The sequence below is a fragment of the Mya arenaria genome, chromosome 12 (assembly GCF_026914265.1).
Source record: "Mya arenaria isolate MELC-2E11 chromosome 12, ASM2691426v1".
Lineage (NCBI taxonomy): Eukaryota > Metazoa > Mollusca > Bivalvia > Myida > Myidae > Mya > Mya arenaria.
The window spans coordinates 44,055,417-44,077,097 of NC_069133.1; the positions used below are offsets into that span (position 1 = coordinate 44,055,417).

At 32.9% G+C, this 21,681-nt stretch overlaps 1 protein-coding gene across 3 annotated transcripts in view; it reads right to left on the reverse strand.

The window, feature by feature from the left end:
* LOC128210361 (aquaporin AQPAn.G-like) overlaps positions 1–8,542 on the reverse strand; it is a 12,951-nt gene extending 4,409 nt beyond the window's left edge. The window contains exons 1-6 of one of the 3 annotated variants that reach the window (XM_052914674.1): positions 8,092–8,542; positions 5,927–6,222; positions 2,698–2,815; positions 2,033–2,164; positions 1,607–1,794; positions 767–971 (exon numbers count right to left, since the gene is read on the reverse strand). In XM_052914674.1, the coding sequence (XP_052770634.1) occupies positions 767–971; positions 1,607–1,794; positions 2,033–2,164; positions 2,698–2,790 (618 nt within the window). In that variant the 5' untranslated portion in view covers positions 2,791–2,815; positions 5,927–6,222; positions 8,092–8,542. Of the gene's footprint in view, positions 1–766; positions 972–1,606; positions 1,795–2,032; positions 2,165–2,697; positions 2,816–5,820; positions 6,223–8,091 lie in introns of all 3 variants that reach the window. The other 2 variants (XM_052914675.1, XM_052914673.1) reach the window with 2 other exon arrangements.
* Between the last annotated feature and the right edge of the window lie 13,139 nt (positions 8,543–21,681).

Genomic DNA, 21,681 nt, shown 5'->3' on the forward strand with positions numbered 1-21,681 from the left:
CTCCAACATAGTACTAAAGGTAAGTACTGGTTTAATAAATATCATTTTCAATAACTCGGCATATTTAAATAAGTATTACTTCAAGAGTAAAAGTAAATAAAAGATCACTCATGGAGTCAGAGTGAAATAATGGTAACTAAGGAGTAATATCCCCTGCTCGGACAAGTTAAGCTTTTGTGAATGAAAATGTGGGTTAGTGGTAAGCATCCGCCTGTCGACCAAGAAGCAATGATCCAGCCCCACCAAAGGAATGTTCTCCAGTGCCTTCTAAATGGATACCAGGCACTTAAGAACTAAGAAACAAATTTATGTTTTATCCATGTCAGCTCTCAGCTGGTTCTTCGTCGACCTAATCTCAATATACATGCATCACACATGACGTCACTTGTTTCCAATGTAATACATCTATTGCACATTTTCTTTTATCATATACCCATTATATATCCACACGGAATACATATCGCAGAATACGTATTACACTTGTGCAAGTTGGTGTCAGTTCGACCTACTCAAACATTTTACCGAAAAATGAAAACACTCTTCTTTTTTGGAACCTAATATGTCTTGCGATTTAAGAAATCTTACAAGAGTTGCCATTTAATGCAACATGTTTTTAAAATTGTTATTGAAATGTTATTTAACTCGTCAAAAGATTGCTTTATAAATTTTGTTTTACTCGCTTCACAATGTTTTGCAATGCTTGGCAGCTCATGTACGATTCTATATATTAATCTCAATATTGCAAGATAAAGCCATGTTTACTCACAGAGGCGAAGTGAAGGACAGACACAGTGAGCCCAATACCAAGGGCTGGGCTTCCTAACAAGGCTCTGTTTGGGTCTGTGCATCCGAATATGGACATGACCAGAATAAAGGTGAACACAAGCTCACACACGACGGCCTGGACACCATTAAGGTCAGGATTTATTGTGGTCAGTCCAAGGTTGTCGTTCAACTCACCAGGGGTCACACTGGTGAAAAGAAATGAATGTTAGAAAATAAGATTTAATAAAGAAGTCATATTGTGATTTTCAGTAGAGTGTATAATTAGATTAGAGGCAAGTTATCAGACTGGTAATAAAAATGCAACCTACATTTTCAGCCAATTGAACGGCTGATCGGCCTATACTTAGATATACGCTTAATCGTGAATAATTTCAACTTTCAGCGGGTTTCTTAGCTCCGTCTACAGTGTTAGTTTTAAACAGTTGTTAAAAAAACTAAATTAAACTAACACTCAGTTTTGCCATCCTTTTAAGAAAAGGCTTCTTTTCTTAGCTTCTTTCAAATTTGGTACATTTACACAATAGTTCCACATTATGCGTTGAATGAGTGTCGGTGAGTCAAAATGAATATTTTAAGTCAGTTAATTGATACGCTCGCTCCGCCACTTTTTAAATCAATGATATTTACTTGTTAAAACATATTTGGAGTTTAAACTGCTGACAACTTCTGTCGTTTTAAAATTTGCTTACTCTTTGAAGCAAAAGTAGTCTTACTTTTTAACCACAATTTCTGCATAACGGATTGGTATAGAATCTCATTGTATAAAATGCCAGATTCATTCATGCGATGAAGAGATCTGTAAAAGCAAAATAATGGATACCTTTTTAACAGAAGAGAACCAAGCATTCCACCACAACACTGGGCCACCGTGTAAAGCAATGCACGTGCTGGGCTAATATCCATAGAAACAGCCATTGCTAAGGAGACGGCTGGATTCATGTGACCTCCAGACACGTGACCAAACATTTGGATACATACGGCAATCATAAGACCAAATGTCAAGCCGATCTGAAAGTATATATCATCATCATCATCATCATCATCATCATAATCACCATCACCATCATCATCATCATCACCATCACCATCATCATCATTATCGTCGTCGTCGTCGTCGTCATCATCATCATCATCATCATCATCATCATCATCATCATCATCATCATCATCATCATCATCATCATCATCATCATAGCCGCTTAGCTAGTTTATAATAATATAATTAAATTTAAACGTTAATTATTACCCTGATGAACTTCCCAGCTGAGTCTGTTATAGGGACTATGTCTACGGCTGACATGGTTCCTATAAACACGAACAGCAGCGTTGCGAGGAACTCAGCCAGTACGGCTCTCCACAGACTCCAGGTCTTCAGCTCCTGTGGGTTTAAACAAGAAATATATCTACATGGTTTGTGTTATTGAGAACCAAAACAACCTGTCTAAATACTCAACAAATACAGTCCACCATAGAGACCAACTCTTCATCTCTTGGTTCATTTAATGAACAGAGTGATCAAGGGTGGATACGCTGCTAACGTAAAACATCTCTACTGCTAACACAAATGTACCAATAAGACAAAAATCTAAGTCCAAGCGTATACGACTAGCCAGTCATAATGGCCAGCTCTTCAGCTGTAAGGCTTTTGGATAAAATGTCATTTTCGATTGCAACAGAAATATTCGTTTTGATTTAGATGTAACACAAAAAAAGCCTTATAATCATTTATAGTAAATGGGTATTCAAAAAACTAAACAATCATGCTACACCTGAGAGTGTACGTGAAGGTGTTAAAACTGTAACAACACTATTTTGTGCCAATTTGCCTTTGATAGCAGACATTTAAACATAACCAAAGGTTTGTGAATTATCATTAAATCATAATCATCCAAACATATAGTTATATGTAACCTGCAGCCAGTTTCCGGTCTCGGTATTTTCTCCCCGTCGTAGTTTGTCGAGGCGGGAAGCCAGATACAGGAAGTAACCGTCTATCGGCGACATGACATAATCGGCACACGAATCTCACCTTAAACACATGTAATAAGCATTTTGACCTGTGATTATGCTTGGTAAGTTGTTGCTGACGTTTGGTTTTATTAATTCATGAATATTTGGAACATTTATGTTTTACTGCATTTTTACTTAAAGTGTTGATGCATAAATAAGGCATGTAGTTGAATTCTCATAATTAAAATTTGAATCATTATCTTTATGTAATTAATTTTATCAAAGGACCGTAATTGATCTCTTTCTTTCGATATTTATGCGAAAAGCTACAGAAACAAGCTCAGTAGCAAAAAGTTTAAACATAAACCCGGTTTAATGGCACTGGGTAAACGCCAAAGTCATAGAACATAAAATCACAAGAAACATGGAATAACAGCAGAAAACTCTACAAGCAGCACAGTGCATACATACTATATATAAAAAACTAGAAATGTTTATCAAGGATTGTTAGGTACCTTTCCAATTGTCGACCATTCAAAAAAATAAAGATGTATGTACTTATGCAAATTCGTACGATTAGGGTTGGTTTATTTAAGTTCTAAATAATTCCCGCATGCGATTCGAAACAGCAACTTACAGTGCAATTTGCCTGAGTTTCTCCATCAAAGTGTCTACCCTAAATGAAATGTTGAAAAAACATAAAATCTTTGATAATAATAAGTGCAATAATAATAATGATATCAATAATAATAATAATAATAATAATAATAATAATAATAATAATAATAATAATAAATAATAATAATAATAATAATAATAATAATAATAATAATAATAATAATAATAATAATAACAATAATAATGATAATAATAAATAATAATAATAATAATAATAATAATAATAATAATAATAATAATAATAATTAAAATAATAATATTAATTAAATAATTATAATAATAATAATAATAATAATAATAATAATAATAATAATAATAATAATAATAATAATAATCTAATAACAATAATACCACTACTACTACTTCTACTAATAATAATAATAATGATAATAATAATAATAATAATAATAATAATAATAATAATAATAATAATAATAATAATAATAATAACTATTGCAATTGCAGTGCTTTAACGTATACTTTGTATAATTAAGTTCAGATTGATTCCAAAAGTAGTGTATTAATGATTAAATAATTAGCATTCCTATGAGATCCTAGGTTAAACTGCTAAATTAAAATCACTACGCGATCTATTTGCAGTGTTGTTTAATGTAAAAAATATGACTCTGTAAGCCGTCCATACATATCCGATGCTGTTTTCGTAACAAAAGGTTTTATAATTGACATCCTTACAAAATTATTTCATTAAAACTGAGTATATAAACATTTGTACATTTTTCAAAATAGGATTTTCACACCTTACAATTTAAAAAATAGTATTGTGAAAACCTCGGCGAACTCAATTAAACTCTTTCCATATTGGTACCTAACGAGCCTGTGAATGCTGTACAGAAGAACACTATTATAGTGTTTTTTAGGGATAAGTCATTGATCTAGATTGCATAGTAGGTCTTCATACGAGTTTAAAATTTCAACTATGAAAAGTTGAGGTCTGACATTTCTCTTTCATAATATATGCTTTGGAAATGCATTTGGTTTTAAAATGGATTTGTTGCCATCTGATTATTCAGTATGACCATTATACATTAAGATAATCCTTCACTGCTTCAAAACATAAATATATGCCTATGCATACAAACGATTCTCTTAAATTTGCATTCTATATCATAATATTTATTTTGATATATATAACTTGATGACTACCCTTTTTTGTAATAGTTTTTGTGATATTGTAAAGTTAGCAAATTCTTGAGTAAACTCCTTATGTACTAAACCATACCATTTTTTACGTTGTAAATTTTATTAGATCACGTGTTTTAAAGTGAATTGACATCAAACAATCATATATATTTATTGGGCTCTCATTTTAATTTTAATACATATTCATAACTTTATACGTCTTAGGAATATGGACATTAAAATGTGCAAACAATAGTATTTAAACAGCAAATAACTTTTTATTCAATTCAATCTAACTGACAAACCCACTTTTATCACGATTTTGCCAGCTATTCAAACGCTCATAAGGATGCGTTGCAACTATTTTCTCTTTTTTCATTGAGTTTTACGTTCTAAGGTTTTCCATTCATTATTCAAACGCATTGTAATTCATATTTGATTTTTGCAAATTCAAATCATTTGCCTCGTAGGGCCACATTTAATTATAATAACAGGTAGTACAGAATATTGCAGTGCAGTGCAGTGCAGTGCAGTGAGGTAAAGTACAATGACAGAAATATAAACATGACGGTCAATCTCAGTGCAGTAGAGTAGAGTACAGTCATGTCCAGTATAATTAGGTACATTCCAAACTATACAATTTATGATAATATAACAGTACAGTACAATTCGTTGATAGACAGTACAAAGAGCAAAACAAGACAGAACAGTTGCGTACAGAACTGTACAGTGCACTACTCTGCCCACAGTGCGCAGTGCAAGGCCGTGGAATACTGCATCTAGTGTGGTGCATTACATTTGAGCAAAGAACACTACAGTGATGTGCTATATAGAGTTGTACGGTTTAAAGAAAACATGTTCCATAATTGAGCATAGAACTGTACAGTGCGATTCAGCAGAATGTGGTCCAGTACAGTATTGTAAAATTGAGCATGTTACTGTACAGTGCAACAAAGTATAATGCGGTTCAGTACAGGGCAGTGTAATTCAGCATATAACAGTACAGTGCAACACAGTATATTGCGGTCCAGTACAGAGCAGTATAATTCAGCATATAACAGTACAGTGCAACAGTAGAATTTAGCATAGAACTGTACAGTGCGAGCGAGTACAGGGCGGTTAAGTATAGTTTAATGTAGTGTAGCAAGGAGCAGAACAGTGCAGGTCGTTGCAGAATAATAGTAAAAATTGACGCACGCAGCAGGCTCATACAGGTTGACGCAGTTCACTAGTGAATCCTTATATTTATTGATATGAAAAACTTACCACCGACGTGCACCGGCCCATTCTTAGTTATGACTGATGCCTACGTTTTTTGTGTGTTATTTTCAAATCATTTTCAATATAACAAGTATGTAAAAAAGGTACGTGCCTGTTACTATATCAGGTTATTTTTACCAATAAAGCTCTTGTAAGAGCGACTTAACAACAACATTCAAATATGAATTTTGAGTTTTGAGTCTCAGACGTTCGTTTATACGGGCCCAGTGATCCTAGTTGTAACTCAATATAATGATTATCATTTTGGGGTTAAACACCGTCATTAATCAAACAACAAATTGGTTTGTTTATTATGCACTGTTATTTTATGTGACGATGGTATACTGTAAAAAATTCTACTATCGAATCGTTATCAGGCAAATGATCCAGAAATTGTATGGAGAAACGCTGAAAATAAGAATATACACGTATGTTTCATTTTTTATTTATTTATACAGACGTTTACAGATCAGAATCAAACGCATATCCAACGCATATACTTAACATATAATGAAAGGGAAATGTCAATACATTTAACCATTCGTAGTACAGAATTGAATCTCAATCATAGGAATGAAGTGATTCATATTACGTAATCTGCATCAACTGAAAATTGGCCATGCAATATCCTTATAAAAGCCTAAATAGATTCATTCCATACAGATTTTTCGACAAGCTAAATGGTTTTAATATGAATGAGAGATGTGTGAAATAATTTACCCTCATGCCGATATTTTCAAAATATCATGCCTTAAATTGAATGGTCTCAAAATCATTTTGTAAAAATGGAAATTGTTGCTTAACGTAAACCATTCATTTAAGGGATGCAAAGATGTGTTTTTAGTGCATCGTGATATAAATATCGATACTATTTTAAGGTTTGATTTATATTGATAAACCATTATAGTATTTTCGCATGGATTACATGTTTGATTAACACCATAATGACGTTATATATAATAGTAGCGTTTGATGTATATATAAATTTATTTAAACTATAAAACACAGGTAATAAGCAAAAAAAACCCATAATTCTATAGCAATTTTGTTATATTTTTTTAAAGTTAACCATTAGCAATTCTTGTATTAATGATGGCTAGATTACCTTAACTAAACATTCAAGACTATTTGCTCAATGAAGATTTCTCATTTTTTAAAAATACTTTTGAATACCGAATATATACTTGATTATACTGAATTCAGGTGAATTGAGTTGAGTGTAGCACATTAAAAGTCAACCTTTGAAATTATTTTCAATTTAAGTGGAAGCCTGATCAGGAATATATGACTCTTAAAGTGTTAAATCATCACTTATGCATATCCATACAAAATATTATATCAAGCTTGTATCGTTTATGCACTTTCATATTTATTTTCATATCCATAAGTTCCTCACTGCCTTTATTTTTTGTTTTAACCTAAATGAACATCAATTAATTACCAATCTTAGTTTGTTTAGAACTACTTGATTTGAATATCAATACATGTACTTATTCATCTTAGAACTAGCGACATTAGAGCGTAAACAAAGTAAAAACAGATCTATTTAATAGGGAATTACATTTTTTTTAAATTTAATCGAAAAAAATTCCAAAATGCAAATTTTACACTCATTTAATTTAAATCTGAATATTTAAAATCAGCAACGCCCAAAACAAATCTTAGCGCGTTTAGAATTTAAGTTCAGCTTTTCAGACATATTACAAGTATCATTTCCGGCAATCTTATTGGTAACTGGAAACCATTATAATGCTTTAAAATATTATAAATGACTTATCGAGCGTCAAATTATATACAATCATTCTAATTCAATACTGGTTAAAAGTTGTAAGTATGCAACGCAGTCTTATAGCCATTTATTTTGTTAAATGACAAGAACAAAAAGTTTTTTAGTGGTCTGCATAAAATTTTGTAAACAACCAACTTACTGGACCAACACTTTTTATATCTTCCGCTTCACTTTATTATAATTATTAACGGCTGACAGCTGATATACTAAAATAAATGTATTTGAGAACGTCAAAAATACTGCCTAAACATTGGACAAAATATGATGTTGACCGCTTAATTAAGTGGGAAGACCTTAAAAGGTTATAGTACGTTATCTGTTCAATGATACGTGTTATGTATTTAAAACATCTCACAGTCAAAACTTCCATTAAACAGATACAAACATTTTGAAGAAATAAATTGTTTGACAGTCAAATTGCCAACAGTTAAATTTACTATAAACTGGTGCAAAAAATGTTTACTAAAACACACAATGAAGGTACTTACAATTGAAAAATAATCTTGAAAACGATCATTCGCAATGTTAAGTCCTGGAATTAAAATTATTTCCGCTAACAATTATTTCGCTTGACACATGCAACACCGTCTACTTTGGTATCAGAGGTAATTATGTTTTAAACTCTGTCTATATCCATATTATAAGTTAGATAATTCTGTATTAAACGTGTCCTCTTTTTACGTGAGCGAGGCCGTCTTAATAACACTCATAGATGTAACCCGAAACAAAGTCTGATAAGCTCTCATCATATTTGATAAAACAATCCGCTTCTAGCCAGAACCGGTGATCGGCACGAATTCCGCCCTTACTTTAAAATTATTTTAAATGTAACCCAATACAAACTCTGATACATTTTGGAATCTACATATTATATGCAACATGCATCGATCCATATCAGCCCACTGTAACAGATGATACAATTAAGAACAAACAGCCTACTCTTTTATCAGGATAGAGCAAACTGTGGAGGATGCATGGTAAACCAATTTCAATCGCGATATTGAGAGCTTTAAAGGTATTCCATACATAATTAGGAATACAGCTACCTTTACTTTTCTCAAGATATTGCAAGCTTTTAATGTATTACATATATCCTAGTTGCCACACTTTTATATTGTAAGTTTTCAAGGTATACCATCCATTATTAAGAGGCCTGGTATCCTCAGTTTTATCAAGATATTGCAAGCTTTCATGACATTCATTAAGATGCCTACTAACCAACTTTTATCACGATATTGAAATCTTTCAATTTATGCCATCTTTCATTTGGAAGCCAGACCCAAAAATCTTTGATTGTATTTAGGATAGTTGTTGATTCCAGTGTTAGATCGAATTTGATTTCACGGGTGTCATAGAAGAACATATTTTTACGAAATTTAGTACGATCTTACACTAAAATCAACATGTTTTCTGTTTCTTTTATGCTTTTTTTTCGGATTTTTATTGGAATTTCAATTTATTTTTCTAAAGGCGCCCGTTTTGAAGTTCAATTTCTCGGTAAGTTCTGTACAGTACAGAACAGTACAGTACAGTAAAGTAAAGTAAAGTAAATAAAGTAAATAATCATATATATGACGTGATTATACAGGGCAGTATGATACTGGAATTCAAGGGCGCAGTTTCTGAAGTAAAAACATATCACGTTCAATAGATAGACTGTTTAATTTGAAGCATTTAGCCCGTCCCCGTACTCTCTAACCATTCATTTTCAAATGTATTTATGAACATTTTAAAAATACCGTTTTTTAAAATCATGTCAAGGGCCGGGGAAACAGTTAATAAATGGTGTTTCGCCAGTGAATTTAATATAGAGCTATGTATTTTACATGCCATCAGGGCGGTAAGCTTAACCACAGAACAATGGAGTGCAGAACAGTGCAGAGCGTAAAAGTACAGTAGTGTATAATTTATACTGTGCTGTACTGTGGGAACAGTTCACATTGCAAAGCGGTAAAATATAGTACAATCTAACTTCGCAAACATCAGCTGTCCATAGAACAGTACAGTGTGACACAGAACAGTGTGGTTCACTACATTATATAATTTTGAGTATAGAACAGTACAGTGCTACACAGAACAGTGTGGTTCACTACATTATATAATTTTGAGTATAGAACAGTACAGTGCTACACAGAACAGTGTGGTTCACTACATTATATAATTTTGAGTATAGAACAGTACAGTGCGACACAGAACAGTGTTGTTCACTACATTATATAATTTTGAGTATAGAACAGTACAGTGCGACACAGAACAGTGTGGTTCACTACAGTGTAAAAAGGTTGAGTATAGAACAGTACAGTGCGACACAGAACAGTGTGGTTCACTACATTGTATAATTTTGAGTATAGAACAGTACAGTGTGACACAGAACAGTGTGGTTCAATAACTTGTATAATGTTGAGTATAAAACAGTACAGTGCGACACAGAACAGTGTGGTTCACTACAGTGTAAAATAGTTGAGTATAGAACAGAACAGTGCGACACAGAACAGTGTGGTTGACTACAGTGTAAAATAGTTGAGTATAAAACAGTACAGTGCGACACAGAACAGTGTGGATCACTACATTGTATAATGTTTAGTATAGAACCGTACAGTGCGACACAGAACAGTGTGGTTCACTACAGTGTAAAATAGTTGAGTATAGAACAGAACAGTGCGACACAGAACAGTGTGGTTCACTACCTTGTATAATGTTGAGTATAAAACAGTACAGTGCGACACAGAACAGTGTGGCTCATTACAGTGTAAAATAGTTGAGTATAGAACAGTACAGTGCGACACAGAACAGTGGGGTTCACTACAGTGTAGAATAGTTTAGTATAGAACAGAACAGTGCGACATAAAACAGTGAGGTTCACTACAGTGTAGAATTGGTGAGTATAGAACAGTACAGTGCGACACAGAAAAGTGTGGTTCACTACAGTGTAAAATAGTTGAGTATAGAGCAGAACAGTACGACACAAAACAGTGTAGTTCACTACAGTGTAGAATAGGTGAGTATAGAACAGTACAGTGGGACACAGAAAAGTGTGGTTCACTACATTGTATAATATTTGAGTATAGAACAGTACAGTGCGACACAGAAAAGTGTGGTTTACTACAGTGTAAAATAGTTTAGTATAGAGCAGAACAGTACGACACAAAACAGTGTAGTTCACTACAGTGTAGAATAGGTGAGTATAGAACAGTACAGTGGGACACAGAAAAGTGTGGTTCACTACATTGTATAATATTTGAGTATAGAACAGTACAGTGCGACACAGAAAAGTGTGGTTTACTACAGTGTAAAATAGTTTAGTATAGAACAGTACAGTGCGATACAGAACAGTGTAATTCACTACAGAGTAGCATAATTGCAAAATGCAGATGTTCTAGTCACAAATGTGGTAAAGAGGCTGGTTGGCATCTCGGAATTGTACGTGATGTTTTTTTCTGTGTTTCTTTTGTTTCGATAAAGATATAAGTGTAATTGAGGATGAGTACCATGTTTTTTCTTTGAATGCATGAAATAGGATACAATACGATCCTCCAAATAGACAATATTACAACTACAAATTCTTCGATGGAAGTTTTTTTTACAACTTTAATGTAAACATTATAACAATTGTTAAAGACTTGCCAATTCACTCATGAATGATGCATTACTAAACGTTGATATAGATCTCTACATAATTTTGGTAAGATGGTCATGAAAGTGATGAAGCGTTTCTTGTAAGTTATTGTTGTATACAAGTTTCTGTATTATGGACTTGTGGCCGCAGTACTAAATAAAATCAACTTGACTTGCCCTTCATTGTAACTTTATATATTGAGACCAATTTTTAGGTTCACATCATCAGAATATAAGTAATGAATTAAATATGTGGGATGTAGAAACTGTTCTTGTATTTGAAGGTTAACCCTTGTCCGGTGTTATTTATACTGCATGTACTAATTGTAAGTTCCGAGTGCAAGTGTTCTTCTTCAATGTACTTGAGAGATGTATAACGATCAGATAGTGAATTTGCCCACTCTATTAATTTGGAAAATTGAACTTTCGACGTGTTGGAATGACATCAAAGAGTTTAATATTGTTACTTTCGATTCGTTACAGTTGGTGATCAAATGTTTAAAGTAAGAATATAAATGTAGGTAAGAGCTTTTGGGTTTCGTCATTATCGTTTAATTATAATGATCATTTAATGTACATATGGGAACAAATCTGTTTCAAAACCGAACGCATATCCAAATCGTATGTAATGAAAGGGAAATGTCAGAAATCACATGTTCTGAGTTGAAAACTCTTATATGCAAATGAAGTCATATTACACAAACAAGATCAAGCGAAAATTGTTATGAAATATCCTTATAAACGCCATAATAACTTTATCTGTACAGCATTCCCAGACTTGTAGTGTTTAATCATGAAAAGAAATTTGAGTTAGCTATGGTTTTCCAATTATTAATTTTGAATTGTGATATAATTATGCTACAAATTCGTGAATTGGTTTGAAGGTTTTGTATTTCATGTGAAGATGGATGACTGTAACCTTTGTCCTATATACTTTATACTGTATGTACTACTTACATACTAATTACTTCTCTAGTTATACATTTTTGAGGATCACATGTTACATTAATCGTCTATCAATTCTGAAAACATAATTTTCGGACGGGTTGTTTTAGATTTTACGTGTAAATTATTGCTTCTATTGAATTGTTATCAGGCGAATGGCCCAGAGAGTGAATAAGCAAACGCTGAGGGTAAAAATGCATTCTGGCAACAGTTTGAGGTGTTGTCATCATCATTTAATACATTCAGACAAATATTTCAAAATTAAACGCATATACAAAGCAGATACTTATTATGAAAGGGACATGTCAATTAATTTAGCCATTCATATTTGAAAATTGAATCTCAATCATGAAAATAAACTAATCAATATTGCATAAACTGCATTAAGCGAAAATTGGTCATGCACTTCCCTTATTAAAATCCTTATAGAATTTTCAAGCGTGTCCTATGGTAATATGAATAAGACGCTTATGTAATAAATTACTCTTAAGAGGATGTCTTCACAATATTATTCCTTTAACTTAATGGGTTTAAAACCATTTTTCGAATCTTTGTTTAAGGTAAACGAGCCATCAATGGGGTGCAAAGATATGATAGTGTATTTTAGATGTTAACATTGGTACTATTTCAAAGTTTGATTTATATCGATTTACCATTAACTACGATATGACGCTTCTATTATTAGATATGCTATATTGAAGAAAATAAAACCATATTTCATTATATAATATATAGCCAAACTGTTCCACATTTTATCAATTTTGAATCCGAAGTTTTAATAAAGCTTTTTTATTTAAAAAAATATATTGAACGATGTATGTGTTACATTCAGTCTCTACTCATTATGTGGATCTTTATATGCATATGTGCTATCTTGAGATTTGCAGTAAGATATTAAAGAGATACAAACAATTGAACGCTGATGGATTTATAAAATTGTTCAAACATCATACGTTAACTTGATTTACAACTTCCGTTCATAGTTCCTCTGGCTGCTCGTAGATGAATTACGAACATGATTTTTCCTGAAAGTGTGGTATTTGTCTTGATATTATGGAAAATAAACACCCATTACTTGTATATGCCTTTCCTGTTTTCTTTATAAACGCACAAGTTTGCTGTGCATTTCCATTACGTAAGCGTTTTCGTAATGCGATTAATTGGTATTTTAAACATTTGTCCAGTGCACGGCTAGTGAAGTCCAAAGGTGTATTCGTTTTTTATTCTCTTTGGAACTGCAATTACCCACAGTCCGATTATTTCTTTAGAAGAATACACAATCGCACCAAAGGTGTACTCGTGCACAAACAAAATGTTGTCATACGCCAAATGTAATCCGGAAGTAATTAATGTTAATATGTAAGTTAATTATTTGTAATATTGCCCTTGAATTATATCCAACTTCAACGTTAAAAAACACTTTTAAGAATTGTGAATGTATTATAAGTTTGCTGTTTATACTACCACGTCGTCAGTGACGCCATTCAATCGACTTCAAATACATTCAACAACATCAGAAAAGGTAATTTGACCAATCACATGTGTCTTTTATGTAATATCAGATGTACTCCGAAGATGTTGCGTATGAACTAAATAAAAATTTTGTTATTTAAGGTATGCATACTTTGATAATATTAACCTTTTACGATTTTACTTTATTCAGAATTGTTGGGATAAGAGTGAGGAGTGAGGTTTGTAAACTGGTTTGTTTACCCCCCCCCCCCCCCCCCCATTAAATTTACATTTCACTTACCGTTCCAAGGCGGTACCTAACACTCCTTGATAAACATACCTGATTTATGTAGTATATTTGCACTGTGTTGTTTGTGGAGTTTGTGCTGTTGTTCCATGTTTCTTGTTTGTCTTGTTTCTTGTTTTCTTTTGTGTTTACCCTGTGTCATTAAACTGGGTTTATGTTTAAACTTTTGGCTACTAAGCTTGTTTCTGTACTTGTCACATTTATATTGCTAGACAAATATTAGTCATGTGTACCGTATAGTCAAATCTGACCATCGGGCACTCTACGTAGCCGGTAACTCAGCAAGCCTCGTTACTTGGCAACGCAGGTGCCCTCGGGTCTAATTTTTCTATCCAGACCGAAAAGACATGACATATATTCTAAGTCGTATACTAGAGGCAGTTTTCCGGTAAGTTACCGGCACTCGTTGGTCTTGTTGGGCCAAAAAAAATTGTTTGGTTAGGGTTACATCCTTTTAAAAAGTGTAAGAGTGTAAGATAGGTTCATTCCGACCCGAGTGTAGGGTGTTTTGCGGAAACGAGGTTTACCTGCGCGAGGGTCGGTATGAACCTATCTTACACGAGCGGCTATGGTAGATGCCTTTTCTCCCACCTCAGTTAAACAAAACTAAGTAAAAATGTATTTTTTGCTGGAGTTCTTTTGTGCTTAGTGAAAATAATGCGTATGGATATGCGATATTCGTGGTTGTCATGGATATGCGCGCAGTGATTTTGATTATGTTAATAGTCAAACCGGTCTTCAAATAGTTCTAAGGTGAGTGAAGCATTATTTCTTGAAAGGTGCGTGAAAACTGTTTTATGGTGACATTTGAAGCGAGAAATAATTATTTAGCGTTCTAAATATTGCCACAAGACAAGATTTACATGATGCTACAGACGACAGTCTTTAACAAGGGAGGTAATTACAATGTGATGACCATTAAAAAGGAGTTCCATACGGGCATTTTATCTTCGCCCGTGGGCAAGATAAGAATTTCTAGCATGGTTAAATTATTGGATCAATTTATCTGAGGTGGGAGAAAAAGTTATCTTCTGTAAAAGCATTTAAGGTTTTCAACTACAAAGTGATAAGCATTTCAAACTGACTATAAAAACGGTAGGGTCGGCGCCTATTCCGTAGGTAGGGTCGGATAACCCGAATCAAATGTATTTTTTTTTCTAAACCTTGGAGAGGTAATCGTAAAGTTTTGGGAATATCACGATAAAACAAAAACAAAACGTTAAGCTGTTGCATCAAAAGGACAAACTTCACGGAGCACTTTGAATGTGTGTCAAATAAATTGTTATTACTTGAAATAAATCGTTATCTAATTCAAAGTAAATAAAAGAAGTTGTTATTTTGTAAAACAATATATTGATATGTTTCATTATATGATTGTGTTTCATAGAGATTTATCAGCTTTTTAGGAGGCAATCGAGATATTTGGTTTCTGAAATTTGAATAAATGAAGGTTAAACTGCCTCTTTTAAATTTTAAACATTAAACTTTCATTTCAGTATAATAACACATGATAATGATAAACAACATTTTGCTTGTGAAAGGATTCCTGTAATTACAGTTTTGGAAAAAAATAAAAAGATGCTTAAGGGACACAATTTTGTACCAAATAACACACACGTGAACCATGTATATATTCAATGAGTTTTGCAGTTTTCCCCGGATATCTTTTGTATTGTTCTGCATTTCTTTATTATCCATGTTGCTTATCCTTACCCGTTGTTATGGTACGTGATATTCAGTGGCTTTAAAGGTGTACTCGGGCTTCAAAAGAACCAGTATGGTACTCAAAATTAGTTATATTCGGTGCGTAGACTCACAAAATAGTAAAATATAATTTTAATTACCGGATTCTAATAGAAAATAAATGTGTGAGGACAAAATGCAACAGGTAAGTAAGTAATTGAGTATGATATGTAAGAATCGATTTGGTCACGTGAAAGAGTAAACAAATTGGCTCAGCATCTGATTGGCCCTTTTAATAAAATTATACATACATGAAACAAGCTTAAAACCACAATTATTTCAAAGTATAAAGCAGATGCAGGAGATTTAAAAAAGGAAATTCGGAAAAATTAAACAACTCATATGTGCCTGCAACAAAATACGAACCCATTACTTCTAGTTATTAAAGGAGTGGTCACTTGCCCTCGTGTTTGTTTTAAGTAATGTTCAAAAGCAACCAACGTGATATCAGATTCTTTCAATTTTCATAACGGGTAGAAAATACTTAACACTTGCCGAATACTTAATTTTTACTTTTAAAGGGATGTGTAGATCAGATTTATCATTTTTGTCGACAGTTTTCGTTACTTGAGTTATTCTTTAAGCGACTTAATTGAATTTTCAACCTTTTGTGAAAAACGGCAGTTTGAAATATGAATATGATATTTCAAAGTGCATCATCTGACTTCTAATGAATTAGGAACTTCTACAATCTGAGACTGGTAAAATCACAATTGATTTAATTACGGAAAATATGCGTACAACGTTTGCCATATATGTGTTGTTTTTTAACTTTAACACTTCATTTGGAACCTAATAATTTTGATTTCAGATTACAAAATATTTCATTTTATTTAGAAATATTAGCAATATAAAATTGTTCTAAAGCATACATTTCACTTTAATACAAATGGTACAGTTTAGAATAGATTCATATGCGTATTACAATATGCATAATTCAAAATATGTCTAAATGCGGTTATTGACTTGTAAATCCCATGGTATGGTCACAAAGGGTGTTTTTTTACCGAGACGAGGTCCCCGATATGAACAGTTCGTACACGTGTGTAAGCGCAAACTGATGTGTCAGGTGATTTCTTCTCGACCAATAAAACAATGACTATATGCCAAGCATTAAATAATATGAGGTTTAACCGAATACAATGTCGCCCACTAATAAAAAATACATGAACTATGCACCTGGGTTACACTTAAGACACTGTCAGATAAAAAAGATGGTACATAGAGTAAGCATTGGGTAATAATTTCCAAGGTATAGGTAATTGCAATTGAAACAGCGTTCTTATAAATTAGAAACAGTTTGGCCCGATTCAGCAAAGTAGTCGTTGTGTAGTACGGTCACTTCTTTGGATTCCACTGTAAAAAAATATTTTCAAGTATTCAAAAGAATGTTCATATATGTATTTAAAGCAATGCCGCTACGATAACACAGTGAACTCGCCACATAACGTTCGCACAACTGTCAAAACAGGCATCATCGAAGCACCGAATGAACTATGACAAAAACGTATTTTTTTCCAATGCAAAATTATTCGAGACAATTGAGGATGGAAGAGATCTGGGGGGATCATGATCGCGCCGGTGAACGAAATCTGAAACAAGCACTTGGAAAAATATAGCTCATAACTTATATGAGTGGAAAAAAAATATTATCGTAAAGAAACTGCAACTGTTAACATTAATGCCTCTTAGTGTCATATAGTTTTAGAACACATAGTTGAGGAACAAATCGATTTGTGACGTTTATACAGATTTAAGATAGTTGAAATTACGACTATTAGGTGAGTAATTCGGTTCTTTTAGCTTGAATCTTCTCACTGCATGTGGTTTAGACCAGTTCAGTTCATGTGCGTATATATATAAAAACCAGGACACACTAGCAGTTAAGTCTGTTTTCCGAAATAATATCTGATAAAATTCATTTCCATGCCTCTTTAAGCAATACAAAAGTTGAGAAAAGTACGTTGCTTTTAGACTGCGTAATATTTCAGTGCATTATCAATAACATCAGATATTTTCAACATGTTTTCTACGTTTCAAAGTTTGTGCGACGCATACATCAGATGAACTTTAAATTGTATGCGCGAACATGGGCGTCAGTCAACGAAACGCTTATGAAACAGTCACCAACAATGTTTGTTCCATATAACAGATCCGGTGTCAATAGAGTGTATTAAAAATGATCAAGCTATCATGAATAAGAACCAAGGAAAGATACACCCAAAGAGTGCGGTCTTATTATAGCTGATATAAAAGTTATCAGTTTCAGCCTGTTGTTGATCTGAGAAACTGTGAATAGGCAAACGAATGTTCGGTTTTTGTAATACGAATTCAACTTATCTCAAACCAATGCTTTAGGTCAATTGATGTTAGTTCTACACACATCACCCCAATTACGCTGGTTTAAAGTGTTTTGCGGAATTAATGGAAAATAACAAGAGGCGTGTTGATCACGCCTTCGACGATAAAGAAAGATACGTGGTCAAAATTACAAAATATATAATTCTAACTGAGGTTGTATAATTTGTATACAGCAACTGAATGTATCTTTCTATTCGACGTATTTATCATTAAACATCTTTAAATGTGCTCATTATAGCAATATTATAACTATATCATTACTATTTCTCTCTGAAATGTGATACTAATCAAAAAATGCAAATCAGGTTGATGCAGACTGATATTCTACATTATATCTGACAGGTTTATTAACCTTTTGCTTTCAACTTTTATTTCATTTACAATGAACGAGCATTTTTATGAATCAGATGTTTTCCTCAAAGAAATTCGTGGATGATTATATCAAATCGCATAATTATCTAATAGCATTCGTTATCATTGGCTCTCGGTCCGACAGAATGTAATCTAATAAACCTATGAAGTGCTCTTCAAAAGAACGGAACAAAAACTGAAAATATAAAGGCTACTGTTCTTGCAAAAATCTCAGGTCAAAACGATTGTATCTGAAGTTTACCAAACTAATTAGGAGGATTCGCACACACAGCTTTATTAGACTTTTAATGACAAATTTTAATTTTGATCACTTTTCGATGCAAAATAAAGTTATGATCACTTTCGATGGCAACATTTTGATTAATAACGGAGGCAACGTAAAGTTATTGTCACAATTGGAGGCAAATTAAAGCCATGCTCAATTTAGCAGGAAAGGTAGAATTTCAAATATTTTTGGAAGCAAGTTGAAGTTATGATTAATTTTTATGGCAAAATAAAGCTATTGTCACTTCTAAGAAGGCCAAGTAAAGTAACGATCACTTTTGGAGTCAATGTTAATTTATAAAAACTTTTGGATGCAAAGTTATGATCAAATACAGAGGCAAAATAAACGTATGATTACTTTTGGAGACAAAATTATGATCACATACGAACGCAAAATAAGCTTACGATCACTTTTTGAATTAAAGTTATGATTACTTAAGAAGGCATTGTTATGATCGCACAAGAAGGCAGATAAATACTCACTTAGGAAGGCAATGTAAACTTATGATCACATACAAAGGCAAAGTAAATTAATGATCACTTTTGGGGGCAAAGTAATGATCAAATACGATGGCAAATTAACTTATGATCACTTCTGAAGTCAAAAGTTTCATAACATACGATTGCAAAGTAAATTTATGATCACTTTGGTGGTACAGTTATTATCACTTTTGGAGTCAAAGTTAAGATCACAAGTTAGGTTATGATATAACTGAATATTAGGTTCTTCGCCCCTTCTTAAACGTTTTACCGAAAAATGAGCACATGCTATATTTCTGGCCACAAATTAATCATGTGTATAGGGCCATCGGTCTTGTATGGATATCTTGGTTCCGGGATACAATACGTCAGCGCCCGGGATGCGTCAAATATTTCAACAATAAAAAGACTCAAACTTTCCGTCACAATTTGAATGTACAACTTTAGCAATTGCACGATGTGTTTTCTACAAAGATTATATTTAAATTATCCCCATAAAGCAAACTATGTTTAACTTCATTTTAACACACGCTAAACGGCTTAAACTATTAAGATTCAGATGTTCCACTCCAATTTGGCACTTCAAACACAGAACTGGACCATTTGTATCTTTTTTACTATTCTTGGTTAACGAATATGTATGTTTTCTATTTTCACACTTCAAAAAGCCTTTAGTTTAGTGAAATCCATTCATAAATTTAAAATCTTCAAATACTGGAGATATTATGCACTTGACTTGTCTCACCAATGTATCGGTTTTTAAAACGTTTACAGTAAAGTTTGGTTAATAAAACTTGTCTAATCAAATACTGCACTTTTACTTTTAGCTTAAAGTCTTCTTGAAACACTCAACTTTTCAACGATTTCACTTCTTATAGTTATCTATATTTAAACAAATACTGCTGACGAAGCAATACCGTCAGCGATCATCAGCCAAGGAAGCGCCTAGGGCTCATGAAGCTTGTGAACTAACGCAAGTAGGAAATAAAGTACGAGCCCAGGTCTAATATATCGCACAATTATTTCTATAGATCATTGCAATTATATGTTTGTCAATTAATTATTAGTAGTTGAACTTCCAAATATACCCGCCTACAATTAATAATGATCGTGTTATTGACATAAGCAGTCACAAAAGCCACAGTCATTTTTAAATGACTCGCCTCGTATACCTTAAACGTATGTTTGTCAATCACTCTTAAACGCCGTAAAACAATTTTCATCAGTCCAAAATATTTCTGACTCGTCACCAAAGTCTAGTTGCCATGTTCACTAAGAAAGGCTAAGCGAGTATTAGGTTTCGTTTTTGTGCTAAGTCCTCGGTCTATATCAGTCAATATCGGGTTCACCTCACTCAGTCAAGTAAAATACTAATCGGAGGATTGTTAAACGGGTGTAACGAGTTTCACTAATAACTAGTAACTTTTCGATGCAAAATAAAGTTATGATCACTTTCGATGGCAACATTTTGATCAATAACGGAGGCAATGTAAAGTTATTGTCACAATTGGAGGCAAATTAAAGCCATGCTCAATTTAGCAGGAAAGGTAGAATTTCAAATATTTTTGGAAGCAAGTTGAAGTTATGATTAATTTTTATGGCAAAATAAAGCTATTGTCACTTCTAAGAAGGCCAAGTAAAGTAACGATCACTTTTGGAGTCAATGTTAATTTATAAAAACTTTTGGATGCAAAGTTATGATCAAATACAGAGGCAAAATAAACGTATGATTACTTTTGGAGACAAAATTATGATCACATACGAACGCAAAATAAGCTTATGATCACTTTTTGAATTAAAGTTATGATTACTTACGAAGGCATTGTTATGATCGCACACGAAGGCAGATAAATACTCACTTAGGAAGGCAATGTAAACTTATGATCACATACAAAGGCAAAGTAAATTAATGATCACTTTTGGGGGCAAAGTAATGATCAAATACGATGGCAAATTAACTTATGATCACTTCTGAAGTCAAAAGTTTCATAACATACGATTGCAAAGTAAATTTATGATCACTTTGGTGGTACAGTTATTATCACTTTTGGAGTCAGAGTTAAGATCACAAGAAAGGTTATGATATAACTGAATATTAGGTTCTTCGCCCTACTTAAACGTTTTACCGAAAAATGAGCACATGCTATATTTCTGGCCACAAATTAATCATGTGTATAGGGCCATCGGTCTTGTATGGATATCTTGGTTCCGGGATACAATACGTCAGCGCCCGGGATGCGTCACATATTTCAACAATATAAAAGACTCAAACTTTCCGTCACAATTTGAATGTACAACTTTAGCAATTGCACGATGTGTTTTCTACAAAGATTATATTTAAATTATCCCCATAAAGCAAACTATGTTTAACTTCATTTTAACACACGTTAAACGGCTCAAACTATTAAGATTCAGATGTTCCACTCCAATTTGGCACTTCAAACACAGAACTGGACCATTTGTATCTTTTTTACTATTCTTGGTTAACGAATATGTATGTTTTCTATTTTCACACTTCAAAAAGCCTTTTGTTTAGTGA